The 18,357-nt window shown below is 41.0% G+C and overlaps 1 protein-coding gene across 1 annotated transcript in view; it reads left to right on the top strand.

Moving 5' to 3' along the window:
• Positions 1 to 18,357, top strand: part of EXOC4 (exocyst complex component 4) — a 626,684-nt gene that overhangs the window by 259,982 nt on the left and 348,345 nt on the right. Inside the window, exon 10 of the mRNA XM_075925646.1 lies at positions 6,328 to 6,424. Within this exon, the coding sequence (XP_075781761.1) occupies positions 6,328 to 6,424 (97 nt within the window). The remainder of the gene's footprint in view (positions 1 to 6,327; positions 6,425 to 18,357) is intronic.

The raw sequence follows: 18,357 nt of genomic DNA, 5'->3' as shown, positions 1-18,357 counted from the left end.
GTTTCTTAGACTATGTATGCAAGGCTCCTCCCTCCATGAGGGCAAATCTCAGAGCCCCACTTCAATTACTTGGCTTGCAGGGCTCATACCATAGCACAAAAAATAACACTGTTCCCAGTTGGGCTCTGACACCTAGGGCACAGGTAGGTTTTGGAGCCCATGCTCCAACATGGGCCAGAACATCTGGTTTGTTGTTTTTAGCACCATGGCACATGCCTGAATCGGTAGTCTCAGGCTCTGTGACTTTCCACCTGGGACTCTTTTGCTGTGTAGAGGCACCCTTGTGGGATGGATGATCAGATACCTTCTGCTGGTGTGGAACAACTAGGTGCGTGGGCCAGATGGCACTGTGTCGGCATGGTGATGCACATAGCATATTAGAAAACACTATGGCTTCAATTGGAGTATTGTGTCCAGTTCTGGGCACCACATTTCAAGCAAGATGTGGAGAAATTGGAGAGGGTCCAGAGAAGAGCAACAAGAATGATGAAAGGTCTAGAAAACATGTGCTATGAGGGAAGGCTGAAGGAATTGGGCTTGTTTAGTTGGGAAAAGAGAAGACTGAGACGGGACATGACAGCGGTTTTCAGGTATCTCAAAGGGTGTCACAAGGGGGAGGGAGATGAGGATAGGACAAGAAGCAATGGGCTTAAACTGCAGCAAGGGAGGTTTAGGTTGGACATTAGGAAAAAGTTCCTAACTGTCAGGGTGGTTAAACACTGGAATAAATTGCCTAGGAAGGCTGTGGAATCTCCATCACTAGAGATATTTAAGAGTAGGTTGGATAGACATCTCTCAGGGATTGTCTAGAAGGGTACTTGGTCCTGCCGTGAGGGCAGGGGACTGGACTTAATGATCTTCCGAGGTCCCTTTCAGTTCTAATAATCTATGATTCTATGAAAACAAAGATAGTCCTTTGCCTGAGGCAGGGGTGGGCAAAAGGACCTCCTCAGGGCAGATCTGGCCCCCCAAGCATGTTGCTCTGGCCCATGGATGAGGTGGGGGGAGCAAGCGAAGTCTCCTCTCCTGCTAGGGGCGCGTAATGCTTAGCCAGCTGCCAGGGTTGACTCTAAGCACCATGTGCCCCTTACAGGGTGGGGGCAGGAAGCAAGAGACTTGGCTGACTCACCTGTCTCCAGGCCCAGATTGACCTGGGGGTTAGGGGAGCGTGTGAAGTTTCCTCTTGTCGCCAGGGATGTAGGTGCCTAGAGGGAGGTGTAGGGAGCAAAGACTTCACATCCTCCCTCCACTCTTAGGCCAATTAGAGTCTGTGGGTAGGGAAGTGTCCTGGCCCTGCCCCTTCTGCCCTGAGGCCCCGCCTCTTTGGGGGCAGCCCGGGATCCCTTCCAAAATTTCTGAAGTGGCCCTTCATTTAAAATTATTGCCCACCCTTGGTCTAAGGCCTTGGCTAAAGGAAGAGTTCAACCATCGTTTTCCAGCCACTGAACATCTGCAGAATTTGCAACAATGTGTATAGGCGGACGAAGTCTGCATTAAGAGTACCCTTTGTATGCAGGCAATAGGCCGTAAGCCACAATTTGCACCAGACCACTTCATTACGGCTTGCACTCAGGAATAAGATCTTCTGTGCAAAGTATGTTTTTAACTAGTTCTGCTTATCAGCGCCGGGTGTTTACATGGATGTGTCTATACTGATCGCTAGGACCCTTCCCTAGTTACAGCCATGAAAAAACACATCACGGACCAGGAAATCTCTGGTCTTTTGTGTGCTTTTACTCTAGCATGCAGATTTAATGGGGGAGACCAGTATTGCTCAAATTAGGAGTCTTGACCCCAAAAAAGCTTATGGCAGGGAGCAGGAGAGGGTGTCGTGAGGGTGCTACCGTTGCTTCTGTGCTGCTCTCAGAGCTGGCCCGCTGGAGAGTGGCGGCTGTTGGCCGGTGTGCTCAGGTCTGAAGGCAGCCCCCTCCTCAGCAGCAGTGCAGACGTAGCGCGGCAGCATCCTTCCTACTGCATTGCTGCCTTCAGAGTTGAGTTAGGATCCCGCAGTTATAACTCTGCGACGTTTCAGATTTAAATGTCTGAAATCATGACATTTCTGCTTTGCAAAATCATATGACCATGAAACTGACCCATATGGACCATGAATTTGATAGGGCCCTCGTGACAGCAGTACACAGTGTTGCTGCATCCATGTGTCTATGCTGATAGCCAGCCTCTAGCTAAATTCAGACAAAGAGCGGAGGTGGGAGCTGACAGCACAAGGAGAGACCAAGGCAAAGCCAACAGCTATAGGCTATCTTGCAATAGAAAGGTTTACTCCAGCAGCGTGGCTTTGTTTGTGTATTCAGGACATCATGGGAATTGAGCTCTCTGAATCAATGTATCTTTCCGGTAAAAAATATTTTAATATAAATAAAATTACTTTCCTTTGTAGCTCCCACCTACGCACAGAACATCTATTATTATTAATTGAAAGTTCAGGAGCAGAGAAAATTAAAAAGCGTATCCTCCTTCCTGCATTCTGGTGTTCCCAGCAGCGCTCTTTGTAACTCTTGCATAATGTGCTCAAACAGATAAGACTGATTGTTTTATTCCTTGTTATGAAGTTCATCCCAGTCAATAATATTGATTAGTGCAGGGTGACTTGACGTAACAAGAATAACACCCTTTCCTTAATTTAAGTCTGTATTTCCTAATTCATGCCTCAGTAGTTCATGGTTGGATGAGTCCTTCAGTAAGTCAGTTAATGACAGACCCTACTGGAAAATGCAGCGTCAGACGTTAATGGGAGAAATGAATAATTTTCTGTATAAGCGGTACATTTTTTTTCTCCTTTCCGCATTTAAATTCTGTCATATTTGTGAAGGGGTTTTAAAAGTTAGCTATAGCATAAACATTTCAATTTCATTTCTTTGAGAACCATCCTTTTTTTAATTGGACCCAGAAAATATTTATGAACTGTGTATCCTTAAGTTTCTAGTGCTGTATGTTCACGGAATCCTCGTTAGCACAAAGATTTTCATATGTCTTTAATACACCCTAATTCTCCTGTTGACATTTACATACACATTTATGTACACACCTGGGGAATTGAGTTGAACTGGGAAAGCACTCTTAAGTGAAATACCCATGGTGTATGTGGTTAATTCACTCCCCCCTGCACCCATTTTAACAATCTCCTAACAGATATACTATGCTGCTTGCACAAGTATCTTGGACACAATTTTTCCACGTAGAAATATAGCACAGCCCATGCTTGGGAATCCTCAAGTCTGCTCCGGGCTCTGTCCGTGACTCAGTGTCACTTAGCCTTGGTGTGTGTCAGCCTGGTCTACACTACGGACTTTTAGTCAGTATGGCTATGCTAGAGAATCAACACCCCTGAACGACGCAGTTATACCACCCTAGCTCCCGGTGTAGTATGTCGATGGGAGAGCATCTCCTGTCGGCATAGCTCCTGCCTCTTCAGGGGCGTGAAGTTCCAGTGCCAACCAGAGAAGTTCTCCCGTCTGCACAGGTAGTGTGTCAGAGCTACTGCAGTGCCGTAAGTCTACACAAGCCTCTGATTCCCTGTGTATTGAATTGTATTTTTAACATTGACTTACCTAATGGGGACATTGTGAGAATCTTGTAGAATCAATATCAGCACTGAGACTTGTTCTGTATTAGTGTCTTTTGATAGCTGGTCTGGGGACTAGCGCTGGTCCTTGAAATTTTCCTGACATAGTTTAGGAAGGCAGCGAACTAGTCCTGGAATAAGAAGATGGAAAAACACTGTTTTGTGTAACAATACTCAACTGGAAGGCCCACTTCTAGGGTGCAAAGGCAGTTGGCATCTGTCACCCAATTGGTCCCTGGGCTCTGCATTAAGATCATTAACAGAATGACAAAATAGATTTAGCTCTGGTGGAGCTTTTGTGCACCTTGAATACGAGGCGAAGGACCAAGGCATGTAAGCTTGACTCTGAAAAGAAGCTGGGTGGTGTTCATTCATTAGTTCTCAGCTTTTCCCTCCTCACTCAAAGATTCGGTCTTCTTCCTGTCTTGTGAGAGACAGACAAGACAGTCAAATGACATAGGATTTTAGTGGCCCTGGTTTGATTTTGGAAGTATTGCAGATGGGAAAGAGGCGATCAAAATAACGGGACTAGGCTCTATCAATTATTTGTTTAATAATTAGTGGATGATTCATGTGCCGTTACCAGAAGGCCACCAAAATGTCCTTACAAGCATTAGAGCTAGATGCAGCCCAGCTACTGAGTGGCCTAACGCTTGGCAATAAAAAGCCATGAGGAGAGGAAGTTGTGTTGAAGACTTCATTGCCAACTACAAAGTGAGCAGCACTCAGGGTGTGTCTAGACTACAGGGTTTTGTCGACAAAAGTGGACTTTTGTCGACAAAACTATACCTGTGTCTACACTACCGCTGAGTTCTGTCGACATAACGTCGACAGAACTCAGTAGTTTTGTCGATGGCTGTAAACCTCATTTTACGAGGAATAATACCTTTTGTCGACAGAGTTCTGTCGACAGAAGGTGTTATTGCATCTACACTGTCCTTTGCATCTACACTGTTATGTCGACAAAGCAGCTTGCTTTGTAGGCAGAACTGAATGTAGTCTAGATGCTCTTTGTCGACAGAAGCTTTGTCGACAGTATCTGTCGACAAAACGTCTGCCTACAAAAGCCTGTAGTCTAGATGTACCCTCAGTGACAAGGAAAAATAGCCAAAATGCTAGAGTAGTTTAATATTATGAATGACCTAGGCTCCATAGTTTGAAATTTTTCGTCATTCATATCTCAGGTAGAATAGACTCCATCAAGCTTTCTAGTTCTGCTTAGGGTTAGTAGAAGTACAGACTTGTTACTACCAAGAAATACGATGCACCGAATGAGTGACTCTGAGTAAGAAAATGCCATTTTTACAGTTATTTCTCTTTGTATCGGTGTTAAAGCCAATTGTTGGTAGGATTTATCTGTGGCGGTAACTTTGGTATAGATGTAATGACACAAGACCAGCATTTCATTTCTGATTTTAAGACCTTTAGTCCAGATTTTAGCCTGTAAATCACACTAAGCATGTGTATAGGGTACTTTCATACTTTTACTAGTGATGGCCCTTGGATTAGCTGATGCAAGTGAATGTGCCAAATCAGACCCGTTTATTCCTACAAAACAGTTTTTGCTTGTATCTTGGCTCTTGGCAGTGAAGTCACAGGAGTCAAACAATGTGGGAAATGGTTTGATTCTTAAAAGACTTTCCCTAAGATAGCTAAAATAAATCCAAGTTGCTATACAAACAAAATAATATGATATCATATGTTACACAATATAAAAACCAAGCTAGCTCCCAAGAAAGGAAACAGCAGGATGGAAGATATTCACCTGCAATAGTCTCTTGCACTTCAATAGAGCCTTTTATACTACGATCAAAAGCATTTTCCAGACTTTACAGTTAAGTTTCCAAACAGCTCTTAAAGGTAGGTGGTGGTAACGCTCTTGACCAAAGCCTGGCTCTTAGCTCAAGCAATAGAGACTCTCATTCTTTGGAAAGAGGATGGTTCAGTGATTCGGACACTAACTTGGGATATAGGAGGCCGAGGCTCTATTTGCTGGACTTCCTGGGACACCTTGGACAATGACTTTAACTCAGTTCCTCATCAGTAAATGGGAGTAATCCTTCTAGGAGTCTTGCGAGCCTTGTTCCCTCTAATCTTTGCCATCCATATGTGGATTTTTCCCATCTATGTGCAAAAAAAAGGATGTGCACCAATGCACGTGTGAATGTGCACCACCAGTAAACACTAAAAACTTAGCTGTGGACGCTCTGCTAATCAGCCAGCATTTGAGTCTCTCCTGAGCCAGCCATCCAAGTGCACAGCTTACAGGGAACACTGCTTGTGAAGATAGAATCTATTAATATCTGAGCATTTCGTAACTACGATAATGGGGACCATATACTTTCTGAGAAAGATAAGTGAGTAAATTGAGGCAGTCGATGGCTTGGTCAAGGTCACACAATAATTCAGATGCAACCTTGGGAATAGAAACCGGGTCTGACTGATGCTGAATTCTGTGCTAGGTCCGCACCATTGCTAACAGCCGGGCAGAAATACAGTCTTACATTTACTTTTAGTGATGTGATTTTTAGTGATGTGATTCTTGTCTTTATCTTATCCTTCGTTTAGATTTTACACCTTAGGAGCCCAGTTTATCTTAGTAGAACAGAAGAATTGAAATAGGTTCATTTAATTATTGATGCCCGTTGAGAGAGGGGAGGATGACATGATTGCCATTTGCTAATGAAGTTTAGAAAGGGTGTGCTTGGGTATTAAAATTCTTCTGGTATGTTTTTGTTTTCAAGGAGGTCCTGATGATAGCTTAATCGAAGGCGGTGGATCAAAGTTTGTCTGCAAACCAAGCGCAAGAAATATCACTGTCATCTTCCATCCATTACTCAGGTAAGGTTTCATATGTGTGTCTACAAATACGTAATTGGAGCACGTGGAAATAATATGCTTTTCTGAATCGTGATTGTCTTGGAGAGGGTTGTTTTGGTTTGGTTTCGGTATTTTTTTAGTAGAGGGGAATGGTGCTGTCTCTGAAATGAAATACCACAACAGTGATGATGCACTTGCTGTAAAGTTATTCATCTAGATAAATCCATGGAGGATTGGTCCATTAATGACTGTTAGCCAGAATGGACAGGGATGATGACTCTAGCCTCTCTTTGCTAGAAGTTGGGAGTGGACAACAGGGGATGGATCACTTGATGATTACGTGTTCTGTTTATTGACTAGGGGGAAATCAGCACAACAGAGAAGAAAGAAATCCACACGAGAAACAAGTTTGTAGGCTGTCATACAGGAAAATAAGCCTCGTATTACTCTGCACTGATGGCAAAAAGAAAATTCATCACTAAATCACAAGGTGGAAAGTGTGAGATTAAAATTTAACAGCACTGTAATAAGCCTCCTATTTCTGGCACTGGCATTGGCCACTTATGGAAGACAGGATACTGGGCTAGGTGAGCCTTTGGTCTGACCCAGCATGGCTGTTTTTGTGTAAAAAATAAATTATATCCAGGTAGCTTTACACCAGATGCTCACTTCAACTCTTAAAGCTCAGTTTTTTACCTCTTTTGCATCAAACAATGTAATTTATTTATTGATCAGAGCTGGGGAAAGTTTAATCACAGCTTGTGGCAAATGTTTTATCGTTCATTGTCCGTTATGTTGAATAAAAGTCAGAGAAATATTTTCTGCGCTGCAAGGTAAGATAATTTCTCGATAAACAGGTACAACTCATGGCCTGCAAATTAAGTGCCTGGTCTAGGGTACAGCATCAATTATTAAAATACATTAGAAATTCTCAGCTGAAAGCTCATCAAGAGCTGTTGGAAGTTTAAAATGTCTAAGATGAGTTAGTTAGAAATAGAAGGCTTATTACAGTGCTGTTAAATTTTAATCTCACCTTTTCCACCTTGTGATTTAGTGATGAATTTTCTTTTTGCCATCAGTGCAAAATAATACGAGGTTTGTTTTCCTGTATGATAGCCTACAAACTTGTTACTCGTGTGGATTTCTTTCTTCTCTGTTGTGCTGATTTCCCCCTAGTCAATACCAGAACAGACCCCCAAATAGCACCATCTTCTAACATTATTATATTACTACTAAAAATCTATTAGGTTAGTGTGAACTTTTGTAGCACTTGACAAACATTGGGTCTTATCGTGAGAAGAACTGCCCTCTCCGATTGCTATTGGAATCTGAGTCCCGTGGGCATGTATTATTTCTCAGATCAGAGTTATGAAGTAAAGCATGTTCCTAGCCCTGGAGGACCACTCTGATACCTGTTTTCAGTTTGTGTTTATCCCACTAGAAAAGTGGCAATGTTTAGTGATCAGAGAATGGAGCTGGAAGTCAACTCCAGATTTCTGTTACACTCTCTGCAGATGACTTGCTAACTGCTCTTAGGCAAATCACATGATTTTTCTTTGCCTTGATTTCTTCAGCCATAAAGGGGAGGAGGGGGGAGAGAGAGAGAGAGAGAGAGAAATATACTATAGATCTTTGATAGGCTTACTGGCTTCGTGAATAACTAAAGAAGCTGTAGATGTGATATATCTTGATTTTTAGTAAGGAATTTGATACAATCCTACATGACAATCTCATCAGCAAACTGGGCATCACCGTCTCAATGAAGTTACGATAAGGGGGTGTGCCTCTGGTAGAAATGATAGTTACCAATGGTTTGCTATGAAACTGAGATGACATTTCTTCAGGCGTCAGTCCTGGGTCTGGTACTAATCAGTATTTGCATTAATGACTTGGATAATGGAGTGGAGAGTGTGCCTATAAAATTAATGGGTGACAGCAAGCTGGGAGGATTTGCAGGCTCTTTGGAGGACAGTATTAGAATTGAAAATGACCTTGACAAATTGGAGAATTCTTCTGATACCGACAAGATGAAATTCAATAAAGACAAGTGAAAAGTGCAGCACTTAGGAAGGAAAAATCAAAGGGACTAACTGGCTAGGTAGTAGTACCGCTGAAAAGGATCAGAGAGGGTTGTAGTGGATCCTATTTTGAAAATGGGTCAACAGTGTAATATAGTTGCAAAAATGCCCGATACCATTCTGGCCTGTATTAACAGGAATGTTGTCTGTAAGACAAAGGAACTCTCCTGTTTTATTCAGCACTGGTGAGGTCTAGGCTAGAGTACTACATCCAGTTCTGGGTGGACCACCTTAGGAAAACCTGGACGTGTTGGAGAGAGTCCAGAAGAGAGCTATGAAGATGATAAAAGACCTCACCAATGATCAAAGATGTAAAAATACATGGGCATGTTTAGTCTTGAGAAAAGAGTGAGATGAGACCTGATAAGTCTGCAGAAATGTTAAGAGCTGTTACACAAAGTTTGGTCATGAAATATTTTCCCTGTCCATTGAAGCTAGACAAGAAGTAATGGGCTTTATTTACAGCAAGGGCGACTTAAATTAAATATTGGGGAAAACTTTTTAGCCATAAGGATAATTAAACTCTGGAATAGGCTTCCAAGTGATGTTGTGGAATCTCCCATTATTGGATGTTTTTAAAATCAGGTCTCAGTATATTTGGTTCTCCTCAGTGTAGGGGGCTAGATTTGATAACTTCTCATGGTCCCTTCCAGCCCTATGTTTCTATGATTCTGAAATAGCCTAGCATTATAAATCTTAAAAAATAAATCCCTGTATATAGCAAGGATCTTTTAATGAAGATTTGTTGTGTGCTTTGAAATCACTGGATGAAAGGAGCTACATATATTCAAATTACTACTGTATGATATTGTATAAACCAATAGCAGTACATGAATTAGATGATTTTTATTAATTTTATTTCTCCCTGGCTTCTTTGTCACAAGAAACAGTGATAAGTAACTTGTTTGCTATACTTCCCCTCTCCCCTTCATTTGACAAGGAGCTTTTGATCTGCATTTAAAATCTTTAATGAATTTACTGGTTATTAATAACTACCATGTAAATAGCTTCAGGAAGTATGTTGCATAAAGTCATCAACCGTTTTATTATGACCGAGAAAGACAGCTAGCCGTTATTGTCATGTTTTAAACCGTGGCGCCACTTTTACTATGGCATGTCGTTCTGGCTGTTCTTCAGTGACACTGTTGGCTTGTCATGGACAATCAAAGATTCCTTTATTGCTGATGCACTTTACGAGTGTGAGGCATAATGAAAACTTCTTTCCCCTTTTTCTCTTCTTACTTCCACCCCATCCCATCCTATCCCTCCCCTACTCCAGTCAACACAGGTGATGCATTTTGAATAGCAATTTTCATGACACACTCTGGTTTCATTACCAGCTTGACGGGTAGGCAGTGGAAATAATTTGTCACAAAAGCCCTTACAACAAGATTTATGATTGAAAGATCTCTGAGTACAATGTGCTTGTCACACGGTGAGAGAGATAGCATTTGCAACATCATAACTTACTTTTGTGGAGCAGCACATCAATAACTTTATGAAGAGGAAAAAATGGCTTTGTGGCAGAAATTATCATTTTAACTTACCACACTCCACACGTAGGTGAGCGTAGGAAGGGGAGAACTACAAATTAGAACTTAGAACTGCCGTGATGTGGAGAGAGCTGGCTCCCAACAGCAGTTTGTGGGTTAAAGGGGCCACTAATTTTTTAAAATAAATAAGAAAACCCACTAGAAATGAGGCATTTGGAAAAATGAGAGAAGCCAATCACATTCCTGGCAATGTAGTGATTTGCCAGATAGCCTAGGCTGTAATTTGGCTGCTGACCTTAGAACCAACTGGCATCCGTATGTTGGCATAGAGAGCAGAATTTAATGGACTTCTGTTAAAAATGCTGACATTTGGGAGAACGCAAAGTACACGATTTTGCAATTAGTGTGTGTTTCAGACCCTTGACGATGCTGTATCATGTACATTCTCGTATCAAGGGCCTAGCTATTCTGGAGAGAATTCCTTTAGACTTGCTTATTTTATTTATTTATTTTTATTAGTTTGGGCTTATCTACATGAACATTTAGTTTGTGGAAAGCGAAGATGTAAATCTATCCCCATAACTAGCTTGCCATAGGTTGCCCGTCAGCATGGGTTTTTCTGACACATATTAACAGTTCATTACAACTCTTTAGTCTAGCTGGATTTCAAAAAGACTAGATAAAAATACGTTAATGAACTTGTTAATGTGCACCAGCAGGGTCCACATAGACAGTTACGCAGCAGGGTAATTTAGGGTGGATTCCCACCTTAGCTTGCTGCAAACTAATATTTTCTATTTTTTTATTTAGTTAAATTTTTGCATTAACAGGGATTTTATTTTTAACTCTGATGCTAACTGTTGTTTGTTCAGAAACTGAATGACTAGAATCACTGAGCTGATTCAGGGTCATTGAAGTACCAGTGAATTATTATCACACCCTATTATCACACTCCTGCTACATTTTCCTGTCTGAAAGTGCTGTCACTAAATGTCCTCAGTGCTGCATTGAGTCATGAATGGAGGGGTCTAAACCAGAACCCTCCAGCTGGTCCTAGTCCTGCGTCTGAATTAATCTCTCATTTTGTCTTTCTACTCTGAAAAGCAGCTCTGTTAAGTGATTGCACGGGACTCCATGTTTTCTGAGCCTCTGTGATTTCCCAATTAAATAGCTTCAGATGTTGAGCATTTGAGCTATACAGACCTTGTTTTCACGTCTGGGCTGTTGCTTTCACCGGCACAAGCTGGTCCAATAAAAGATCATACCTAAAATATCATTAAAAGACATTGCCTCATCCACCTTGTGTGTGTTATTTCCTGGAACATTGCCACAATAACATTGGGATTTAATAATCAATTCTGTTGATTCACAAGAGACAGTAAAACGAAGTTGGCTTTTCTATAACTGTACCGGTGCTACAGAACCTACAAAGAGTTACAAGTACTAAACACTTGCTTTACTCAGTGAAGTCAGCAAAAACGAGAGTGAATGTGCACAGAGAGGAAATCTGTGGCGTGAGGTGCTATTTTTATGTAGCCATTTGTCAGAATAAAGCCACCCTTTAAAAAATGCACTTGTTATTTTTTATTTTGTTTCTGAACTCTCATCCATTGTTACTCCAGACACAACACTTATGATTTCAAAATGTCAGAGGACAAATATGTGAACTGTTTTCAAAGCATGCTTGTCTTAGAATTCACAAGCCAGAATTGAGAAGAGAAATGCTGTCTTGCTCAGGGATATGGGTCCTAATTTCCACTAGGACAAGTGAGATGCGCCAAACCCCAGATTAATTACCAGCCCTTAATGATATACCGCCCCACACGTAATAAATGAACAGTGAATTTTCAGAAGGCAAGTGGGTATTCAGGAGGAGATGATTCCTGGGAATAGTTTTTTTACTAGCAGGCTTTGAACATATGAAAACTAATTGCACTTACAAATTGAAGAGGAATGCACATCTGATTTTCCTTAATTACATATTGTGGGAGGTGTTGAAGTAGAAAAGTGAACACAATGAGAGTCCAGTTTACTTCTTCATTCTCCGCTGATAACCAGCATCTGCTTGCAGTTAATGAGATGGGCAGAAGGTGTTATTGGTGTGTGGTCTAACATCTCCCATTGGCAGAAGACCATGTGGTGGACCAAATCCGAAGTCCTGGGCACTGTGGGATCTTAACAGCCAGAGTGACAAGTCTGTTCTAACATTTGTTTCAGCTGGCATTTGAAAAGCACTTGGCTCTTCAGGGTAATAATAATTGTACATATGCTTTATGGAGTATGTTTATTACCAGACAATTGAAGAACAGATGTCTGCAGTCTTGAGGCTGTTTGTGTGGAGGGGGGAGATGGACCAGAAGGAGCAGGAGACACAGGAGATAACATTTCAGTTTGTGAAAACCCTGTTGATCCTAATGCAATTGAACACTGTTTGGATATTAGGTATCAGGGCCTCAAGGGGAGATCTCTTTATTAATATCAGCCACACTTCATTAGGATCAGACAGCAATTAAAAGGATTGCAGGATGGCATAGAGAGCAAAATGCTGCTCAACAGCCTTGAAGAAGCAGTTGCTTCTAAGCAAGTTTGTGTGCATGTCAGGAAATGGAATGGAAAAACTAAACTGTCTTGGCACCCCTGTTTACCTGTCTCTCTGATGGGAAGTTTGTCAGATAACTAGGCAGCTGCTTGATAGGAAAACTTGCTGTATAGGATCATGTATATTCTAATCACTGCAGAGAGTGAGTAGTCAGAGAGTTCATGCCTTAAAGTGAAAAGGGAATCACAAACAGGAAGCTGCCATCTTGACAAGCTGGTGATCTAGTTTGAGACCCAGGAAACACAGCGCAGCACTTAGGTGTCCTGCCATTCATGCATTTATCAGAGTAGCTGGAAGGTAAGTTTTTGCATTCTGAATTTGGAGAGGAAAAGTTAATTGACCAATTTAAACTCAGCCCCATAGTTGTAAATTAGCCGTGTTTTGTTTTATGGCAGCTTAGAAAGTTCTTGTCTCTTTTATCCTTTCGATTGCGGAAACAGTGAGAAAAGCTGTGTGCACACACGCATGTCTATGAGAGAGAGAAAAAAATATGTATGTAACATGCAGACATCATGTGCTTTGTCCCCCTCTAGGGGATGGTTCTAAGGGATGACAGTTTACTCTGCGGCCTGTTGGAGTTGCTCGGTCCGCCAAGTGTTATCAGCCTGTGCTCAGGCGCTGAAGTTTAGGATTTCAATCCCACTGACAAAGCATGAGGAAGTTTGTAACATTCATAAATACTATTCATAATGTGTATGTAATGTTGATAGGTATTTTATAAAATTAAGGTCATTGTTATTTGCATTAAAATGTAGCAATTACTAAACTCTAGGGTGTTTTTGAAAATCTCACCCTAAGGGCATTGGGCATATGGATATAAAATTCTGTTCAATTAGTTAAATGTGCAGGCACTTAAATAGGCAGGCAGGGGGGCCATCTGCATGGGCTCACCGCGGGTAGGAGCTGCTCCAGCCCAGCAGTCCGTTAACCAGTGAATGGGTGATGCTTATCAGTTAACCACTGACATCCCTAGTTGGGCACTACGTTCCGCAGGTGGCTTTGAAAATGTCAACTGGTAACTCTTTACATGGAAGTAATATTTTTGAAGCTTTAATAATTCTCTACAAATCTGACACGGTTTCCCTGTGCTTGAACAAAGACATCAACTGGATGTTGTATTATAAAGCCAATCTCCCCTGCCTTCAACAACTACATTTTTACATCAAAAGCTAAAAATGGGATCTTCCAGCCCACTTAATTAGCCTCATTAATACCGATCTTACAATTGACAGGTACCTTTTTTTTTTTTGCTGTTGTAAATATCTCAGTTTCTATTATTTCTGCTCCAGCTCATCTGATGAAGTGGGTTTTATCCACGAAAGCTCATGATACTGTATATTTTTGTTAGTCTGTAAGGTGCCATGGGACTACTTGTTCTAACTCGGAATGAAACTGATCATTCCTATTTCACAGTTGAAGCTGAATGACATTCAGAAAACAACCAGATAGTTTACACAGAGAAGAGAAGATAGATTTTAAAAAACTCAAACAATAATCCAAGATTTTAATTACACATATAAGGACTTGTTAAAAATGTACTCCCCCAAACCACACCAAACTATGAGACACTTTTAAAGATATAACCATTTATCTTTCATTAATAAGGATTCTTAATTTTGTATCACGATATATTGCTTATAGAACACTTCACACATATTTAGCTAATTATTCTTAACATTGCTGCACAATGCAGATATTGTTAAAACTTTGTCGGTCAGGAAACTGAGGCACACTGAAATTGCCCAAGCTACATGGTTAATCTGTGATGGATATGATTTAGAACTCCAATTCCAAGAAGAACAATGATGCCCACATCTTCATTTTGGAATCATTGTGTGTTCTAGAATATGGTGAATGTTTTATGCAACTTTTCTTAGACTAGGTGTTTACTTCAATTGACCTCTTGCTATCTGGCAAATCAGTCTTTAGTGAGCTATTTGATAGCCATCTACTGCATTTTTCTCCCGGTTTAACGAGTATTTAGAAGATATTTAGTTGAGGAGTCCTTAGCTATTGACATGTAGTTCTTTATTCTGTTGACAGCAGGAATGAATGCTTCTTGCAGGCACAGCCTAACTCTTTCCTTTGACAGGCTCTCATAAAGTGTGTGTGGCTGAATTACAAAGACACATTTCAAAAAACTTGTTATGACATTACTAAGAAGAGGGTTAGTTTTGATTCAGGTCATTGCAAAAATGGTGTGTGAGTGAGGGGGAGAGATTAACTTCTTTTACCATTTTTTTAATGCTTTATAAGAGATGACAACTTGCTGTGTGTGTCTGATTAAAGATGACAGTTTATAAAAACCTTAAGGTAAGGCTGTTCATTTCCCCTGACAGCAAATGAAGTGCCCCCACCTCCCACACAAACACAAGCGCACACCAAAAAGCTCCTAATGTGTGATACATTCATCTTATATTGTCTGTCAGAGAAGGTGCTACATCAGATCTGTCAAGTTTTGAGTTTGCAAACATGCTTCGTCCATACTGTAAATCAGACAGCCTGTCATAAATTTCCCATCTCTCCAGCTTCTCCAACCCCCAGAACACAATCAGCTGAATCCTAAACAATGTTACTTGTGTAGAATGGCTGAGAACCTGATCCTAATTTTCCACTTGCCCATTGTGAGTACCTGTTAGAAGTGTATAACACCATTTTTACATGTTACTCCTGCAAATGTTTTGTTAATAGCGATAATTAGTACTTACAGTGATTAGTTATTTTCATCTTCAAAGCTCTCTATAGACACCAGTAAATCCTCATAGCAGCCTTGTGACAAAGGTAACTGGGAAGTGCACATGTGGAAACTGAGGCGTAGTCTTGGAGACTTGCCTAAGGCCACAGGAGACACCAGTGAGAAAATCATGACTCGAACTCTGCCGTTTCTGGCTTCCAATTCTGTGATCAGACACTGGGCCTTATTTTTTTGCGTTATGTGAGCATGTTGTCCCCCAGCAGCAAACAAGATCCTTGGAAAGAAAACTAACTGCACACTTTCCACCCTTAAGTAGTTCTCCCAATGCCCTACATATAAGCATGTGTTTTTCCCAAAGAGGTTTTGACATGTCTATGACTCCTTAGGTTTTACAATATTCTTTCTGTGTAAAGCCTCGCACATTTTGTTCCTCTTTTCACAAGGGCAAACCTGCTAAAATGGCTTCTTCCAATGTGAGCATATTGTCAACAGATTCATGTGACTTGACATAAACCGGGCATCTGTGGCAAGGAAATGCCATTACTATAACCGACACTACTCCATTCTTGGAGCCAGCTTCAGTGGCAACTGGTATGTTACAAATGCCTAATCCAGATGGATAAAGGAGTTAGTTCAAACTTCATAAAGAATAGGATGCCGGAATTGAGGCATGGTTTCAGAAGGAGCCTGAGCCTTCTCATGCCAATTTGGATCAGCTGTAAATTGTAATCTCCTATTTTCACCTCTACTGGCAGTTTCAGTAGGATAGTGATAGAGATGCAGCCGGGTTAGTCTGGTCTAGCTGAAACAAAAGACAGAACTATGTAGCACTTTAAAGACTAACAAGATGGTTTATTAGGTGATGAGCTTTCGTGGGCCAGACCCACTTCCTCAGATCCAATATGTGGAAGAAAATCGGCACAACCATATATACCAAAGTGATGCAATCAAAAAAATGAATGCATGTGAAATTGAAAAATTAAATTTTAGAACAGAGTTGGGGTGAGGGGGGAAGGTTAGTGTCTGTGAGGTATTGACATAGGGGTGATAATAGGGGAAGTTTCTGTGAGGTAATGACATTACGGGTGATAATTGGGGAAGCTATCTCTGTAATGGGTGAGATAATTAGAGTCTTTGTTTAAACCCATATATAAAGTGTCAAATTTAAGCATGAATGACAATTCTGAAGCATCCCGTTGAAGTCTGGAGTTAAAGTCTCTTTGAAGCAATATGCATGTTTTAAGGTTATTGAGGGAATGGTCAGTCTGGCTAAAATGGCAAGCAACAGCTTTCTCTCTGAGAGAGAGTCTTACGTCTATTTTGTGTGCATTGATTCTTTGGCGAAGTGTCTGAGAAGTTTGTCCAATGTACATAGCAGACGGACACTTTAGGCACATGATGGCATAAATTATATTTCTGGATGAACAGGAATATGTGTTCTTGATCTTGTAACTGGCATGATTAGGTCCAATAATGGTGTCAGCAGAGTAAATATGTGGACAAAGCTGGTACCGGGGTTTGTTGCAAGGGAAAGTTCTAGGGTTAGTATTAGTCTGGTATGTCCTGTGGTTGCTGGTAAGAATCCTCCTAAGGTTAGGTGGTTGTCTGTAGGAGACTATGGGTCTGTCTACTATGTACATTGGACAAACTTCTCAGACACTTCACCAAAGAATCAATGCACACAAAACAGACGTAAGCTCATCACCTAATAAACCATCTTGTTAGTCTTTTAAAGTGCTACATAGTTCTGTCTTTTGTTTCAGTAGGGTAGGTGAGAGATGTTAATTGAGGTATTTAAAGACAGAGCTTCCCTCGTCTATCTCCAGAGGATCACATCACGTCTGAGACACATTCATGAAGGTTGGTAAAGTGGAAATAGGCCCCCAGAATTGCACTTGTACTTTGCTTTCTCATTCATTGCATAGAAGCATGACATTTGGAATATTTTTTGTGGTAATTTGTGTGCTACTAGCCAGGAAACTTAAGCTATTTTTCCTTATTAGTAGTCCAAACGCTAATGAAATGAGTGTCCATGTGCCTTCTGCATACATAATTATTTTTAACCTTAAAGCATGTACATGGTCATTAATGTGCAGATCTGACCGTGAGTTGTGTTTCATTGACATATCATATAAGATGGTGGAAAGTGGGAAATGCCAGAGGGAAGTCAGAGCCTCATTGAGTCCAGTTCAAGAGTTCTTTCTATATCTTCAAAGCACTCGGTGATTTGAGGACAGGATATCTTCAAAAAGGGTCATCTGCTCCAGGAGGAGGACCATAGTCATCAGTTGTGCTCTTCAGGCATATTAAAATTGTCTACCACAAACTCACCAGTGCAGAAGCCAGTCCAAGACTATGAAATGAGTTTCCATTGGCACTCCCTCAATCTTCGTCACCACCTTCCACTCTGAGTGCAGGGCCCATTTCTTTGTCTTTGACTTCAGCAATAAAAATACAGAGCACAGCAGAAAATAAAACTTCATTGAACGTCACACAATTTTTCTCTTGGGAAGAAAAGGCAGAAAGAACTACATGTGACAAATTCTATCCACGTTCCTTTAATGCACTTCTGGAAGCTGCTCAGGGTGTGGTAAGAGCCTGATTAGAATAGATCCAAGGAAGAAAGCCTACTGTGTGATAAATGTATTAAGTGTTCGGAATATACTGACAAACCTTGCTAGGGAACACATAGTGTCTTCCATAAAAATATTTCAGTTGTTGACTTGGAGGCAGAAGGGGAGACAACCAGATTCTAAATAGAATTAAAGGCAGAACAACTGCTTTTTTGTCCAGATTTGACACGTGGTGGACAATGAATAGGAATACCTCCTGCATTTCTTTCTTCCTGTTAACAGAGAGAGATCATGGATCTAAATAACTGCAACACAGATTTTTCATATATTTGGAGCTAAATAGGCTTTTTGACCTCGAGAAAAGCTTAGGTAATGATGGTAATTCTTAATTTCAAGCCATTTATGACAGGGGTGCTGAAACCTTTGTGCATGATTTAGCTCGATTGTTCTGAATTGTTTGCACATAAATAAGAGGGTCTTGAATAGAGCAGAACAAAATTCAGAATTTCCATGCTG

Source organism: Pelodiscus sinensis, chromosome 1 (genome assembly GCF_049634645.1).
Source record: "Pelodiscus sinensis isolate JC-2024 chromosome 1, ASM4963464v1, whole genome shotgun sequence".
In the NCBI taxonomy this organism is placed as follows: Eukaryota; Metazoa; Chordata; order Testudines; family Trionychidae; genus Pelodiscus; species Pelodiscus sinensis.
This window is presented reverse-complemented; position numbering and strand designations above follow the sequence as displayed.